Raw genomic sequence first — 5,113 nt, forward strand, 5'->3', positions numbered from 1 at the left:
TATAATAATATTATGATATTTCATTAAGAAATAGTCATATATAAAGTTTTTAACATAATCGATGTAAGCAAATTGGTATATATTCTTGACGTATGAAAATGCTTATCTACCATACTGGGGTACCATCTGCCTTAAATGACAGTGCTGTCATTATTTGATTCATGTGTATAATCTATTGTAGTATTTTTATATAATATTATTATTGTTAAACATTGTTATTGTATCATAATAACCTAGTCAAACTTATCTAATTAAGTCATTATAATAATATAAAGTATGTCTAGTTGATTTTAGTCATGTTTTTTATGGTTTTGTATGTAGGCGAATGATATTTCATGCAATGATTTTTCTAAAGGAAAATTAATTTTGTATAAGATTACATCTTCATTATTATTATGGACATAAATGAAAAATTGACTAAATTATCACTTCCTATAATAACACTCAACTGACAATACTTAGCAATAGAATCCTTTCGTTAAAAAAGGGATTGGTGTATATTATTAATGTAGTATTAGTTATTTACTAATAAATTATGCCATTATACGGCAGACTCGCAGTCAAGATAGAATATGATATTGGGTCGTAAAATAGGACTATTTTCCGTTTTCCCGCTGTACACTTATATATATATAACAGGGATGTGCAGCGCTGAGCTCTTACATGGCTAGTATGTCGCCACGCATCCTCGACATTTCTTCTGGCATTTCGTCAAAGAAGCGAGAAAGAACGAGTTTTTTCCAGTCACTGCTCCACGACCTACATGACCGTGGCTGGGGTAGACGAGCGGATGTTAGAGGAAAGTAAGGCTTCAGTTGTTTGTCTAGTCATTTGTACCCTGCGATGACCAACCCTTTTTCAATGTCTGAAAACAATTCCGTTTTCCTTTTCCGCCCTCGCGTCGTGCGTCACTTTCGCATGTTGCTGCCAAGTACCGAAACTTTCTACATTGACCCGTCATCCTGAACGGATTTATGTGTGTTGGGACCATGGAAATAATATACTAGGCAGACTGGTGTATACAGGTGTTACTGGTAGATACAAGTGTTTATATATTCTTACTATGTGGGGGTCGACTCGAAAGCCTATAGTGCTACTTTGACCCTCACAGCACTCATTTGTTAGTAATTTCACTATTCGTTTTATATTTATACTCTCACGTTACACCTATCATATATATATACACCTTGACCTGATGTATTGTAACTAAGTTATGTGCTAAATAACGAATCTGAATCTGAAAGCTTCTATGGTTGGGGCAGAGGGGGACGCTCATGTAGAACTGTAAGGGAGTATAATATTATCAGGATATTATGCGTGATCGAGTATTCAGCGACTCAGCTGTTTATATCTCTCGCATATCATGGATTTCTCGCATATCATGGATTTTTGCACAGGGACCTGAGGCATAGTTTGGAAAACGTTAAGAGCAGTTCAGCCAACCATGCATCGAGTTATGTTACATAAAAAGAGTTATGTTACGTAAAAAGAGGTTTTATGTAACATAACTCATTTTATGTAACATCACTCGATGGGTTGCTGAACTGCTTTTAACCTTTTATAAACTATGCCTCAGGTCCCTGTGGATTTTTGGCGTGTTATTTTTTAAATATTTTATAGCAGCACTGAGGAATATTTAGTGTAACGGTGGCCAGTACGGGGAACGGCGCCAAAATGTAACGTCTGGCGTGACGCTACACAGGTGTGACGAGGATATAGGAGATGGGAGATAATTATATAATATTATTATTGTTAAACATTGTTATTGTATCATAATAACCTAGTCAAACTATATCTATTAAAGTCATTATAAAATAATAAAAAGTATGTCTAGTTGATTTTAGTCAATGTTTTTTATGGTTTTGGTATGTGCGAATGATTATTTCATGCAATGATTTTTCTAAAGGAAATTAATTTTGTATAAGATTACATCTTCATTATTATTATGGACATAAATGAAAAATTGACTAAATTTCACTTCCTATAAATAACACTCAACATGACAATACTTAGCAATAGCGTTAAAAAAGGGATTGGTGTATATTATAATGTAGTATTAGTTATTTACTAATAAATTATGCCATTAATACGCAGACTCGCATTCAAAGTAGAATAATATTGTCGTAAAATAGGACTATTTTCCCGTTTTCCCGCTGTACACTCTAGGTATTAGAAGCTTTTTATATTGTAATCATAAGTATATGATAATCATATCATATAATTATAATATAATGTAGTATTAGTTATTAACTAATAAATGTTAACACGTTCTGTTAATACGCTTTTTACTCAGCTATTTCGAGCCTAACCCGAGATACACGAACCCGATTCTCTCCCGCATGAATTGTTTGCGTTGTTTCCAGCAATATTTCCAGCGACTCCATCGAAAGGATTTGCGAAGACGATGACGGTTCGTTCGCGATGCTGGGATGCTTGCATCGTTGTCGACGGAGGCCTATCATTTATCTTCAACGACGGAGCCATGGTCCACTTAGAAATACTGCCGGAGGATGCGTTGAAAACCGTCTCCTTATAACGACGGCAGGATTTAGCTGTCATTGTTTTTCAATTGGGAAAGATATTTTCTGTGACGTGTGATTTCGCAAACCACATAGTGGGAGTGAACGTTTATCAGTGTCGCACAGCTGTACCTATGACTAATCGATACAATTACACGATCAGTGTGAAAGCTATCATCAACTAAGATTTGGAGTAGAGTAACAGTTAGCGAGGGTAAGGTGCAATCATCCCATCTCAATGCCATAACATCTCATTTTCAGTAATAGCCCCTTAGATATGGTACAGCACAGAACATACCTTGTGTTTTTCGACAGTGAAATGACCGAGAATCTTTTACACCGTTTCACGCTCACCGCCCCTCCTTACACCAATCATCCACCAGCTGTATTTAACTATACATGCCTTGCACCATCCACGCAGTGCAGTGCGCATCCATGCATCTCTCACACTGTGCAGCACCATGCCAACAGAGGATATGCCTTATGGTGATAGTGTATCCTTGCTCATGTATCTGGTTGTCTGTATACTAGGGAAGAGTTAGGCGAATCTAACGTGGTCTACCACAGTTCAAAACTAGTGGTACGTCACTGACCGCTCAAGCTGGTGTCGATCTTAGCAAAAGCTGTGGGGGGAATCTGTTACATCACGTGTTTAATCTACTGTGTAGATAGGTTGGTTGTTCGTGAACCCATGTTGATTGAATAGACGTGGCTTCCGCGTTTGAGAGATATCCAGATTAACTGAGTGGGAAGTTAGAGTGATTTAATATTGGTTTGTAGGTATCATGGAACGTGGCAATGGATGGTTAATTATACTTAATTATGTAAATTATAATCGTAATTATTTGGCAATGTGTTGGGGTTAATCTGGGGGATGATATCCGGATGACGATATCCCATACGGGTAATTCAAAAGCTAAAATACTACTGTGAGTTGTTCGTTATACGTGTGTTAATGGCAATACGGCAATGAGTCATTGCGTTCTGCTATGAATTTTGCTGTGCTATTTAAAGCCTCAGTCATCCGTCTGTGTTAAAGGTTTCGCTAAACGTTTGATACCTCGTCATGCGTGATCGATTTTATCATCATGAAGTTATCGGTGATTCTATTCTATTGTGTACGTGTGAGAGTGTGTGTAGTATTCATCACATGCAATATAATACTTATCTATGCAGCAGCAGCAGCAGCAAGAGATATAGACACGGTTTCAGTGAAACCTCATTGCTAATTGATAGAAATGAGTACGCGCGTCTTTCGCTGTATTTTTGTTATGTTAAACAAACCTGGACGTTGTTTGTGAATTTTCGCTGTAACTCGGCGTCGTGTTTCACTGTTTCTCTCCGTAAAAATGCTCCATGTGAATAAAGACTATGTGTTAATCTGTATGCCTATACGATAGCGCCTTACTGAATAGATCGTGCGACAAAGGTTGTTCATAATCCGTCTAGTGATCAGTTAAAGTGCATGCAATGGACGTCCACCCGTCATTTCAGTTACGCTTAACAGCTTCTTTTAAAGATTTTTGATCTTTGTAAGAGTGGAACTAGAACAATTTTGTGACTTTTAGCGAGATTGAGGAAATTGTAAAAATTAGGCTGTGCTGCCGCAATATTGTTGACAGCCTTGTAGTGTGTGAATTTTGCTAATGATCACGGGAATGCTTTTTCCCAGTACGGCGTTTTATGATAAGTTAGTTTTTGCAGTTTAAATGGTTTCTCTCCATAGTCAAATTTTTATATCGCTATATATATTCTACGATTGTCGTAATTTTCGTAAGTGTTGCAGGGAATCATGACTTCTCTCACCATAAACCGTTGTCAACCTTCCTACAATGCAATGTTCTTGAACTGCCCTCATAGTATTCCGCACCTCCTTGATTGTTTTTTTCTTTTCCAACTCCAAACTCTTTCCTCATTAGATATTACAGGAGCCCGTTGTCAGAAATAAAATTAGTCATAACATTTGTCTTAACGTTATTTTATTTCTCGTAGACCGGACACCTATACACTGCGGATGAGTAACTTTACCAAGTTTCTGTCAATGATCTACGAGAAAACGTTCGTCTCAAGACTAATTTTATCTTTGACAACGGGTCCCTTTGTCTAGATGTGCATCGTTCTAGCTCGTGTGGCTGTACTTAGACTACTCTGAAATAACTTGGGGAATCTCTACATGGAACGTTACTTGTGAACAGTTCCACGTTTATACACGCACCTGATGGAAAACATCTTTACGCTTCGCTTGTATCAATAAATTATTCATTTTATATTGTATGTACACTCTCTCGTCTTGAGCATTTTCTACTTATAATATTAGTTAAGAAAATGTTGTAATTACCTGAGCTTACGGTTTGCATATTAGCTTACGGTTTTCATAAAACAAGACATCATATTTTCATAATTTGTGTAATAGTAATAAATATTCATATAAATAATATTATAAATGATAATAATGCGCATAATGGTAAGTGATATATATATAAATGTATATATATTCATGCCCGTACCCAAGGGAGGAAGTCGACTGCCATAACCAGGAGTGAACAATAATATATGCAATATGTATTGCGATATCAAATGACAGAATACCAATC

General features: G+C 36.6%; 1 protein-coding gene across 1 annotated transcript in view; it reads left to right on the forward strand.

Annotated features, from left to right (window-relative positions):
• The window catches only part of LOC106805088 (NAD kinase 2, mitochondrial-like), a 16,904-nt gene extending 12,105 nt beyond the window's left edge, over positions 1-4,799 (forward strand). The window contains exon 8 of the mRNA XM_014806567.1: positions 2,364-4,799. Within this exon, the coding sequence (XP_014662053.1) occupies positions 2,364-2,536 (173 nt within the window). The 3' untranslated portion in view covers positions 2,537-4,799. The remainder of the gene's footprint in view (positions 1-2,363) is intronic.
• Positions 4,800-5,113: the final 314 nt, after the last annotated feature.

This window comes from Priapulus caudatus, unplaced genomic scaffold (assembly GCF_000485595.1).
Source record: "Priapulus caudatus unplaced genomic scaffold, Priapulus_caudatus-5.0.1 Scaffold99, whole genome shotgun sequence".
Classification (NCBI taxonomy): domain Eukaryota; kingdom Metazoa; phylum Priapulida; class Priapulimorpha; order Priapulimorphida; family Priapulidae; genus Priapulus; species Priapulus caudatus.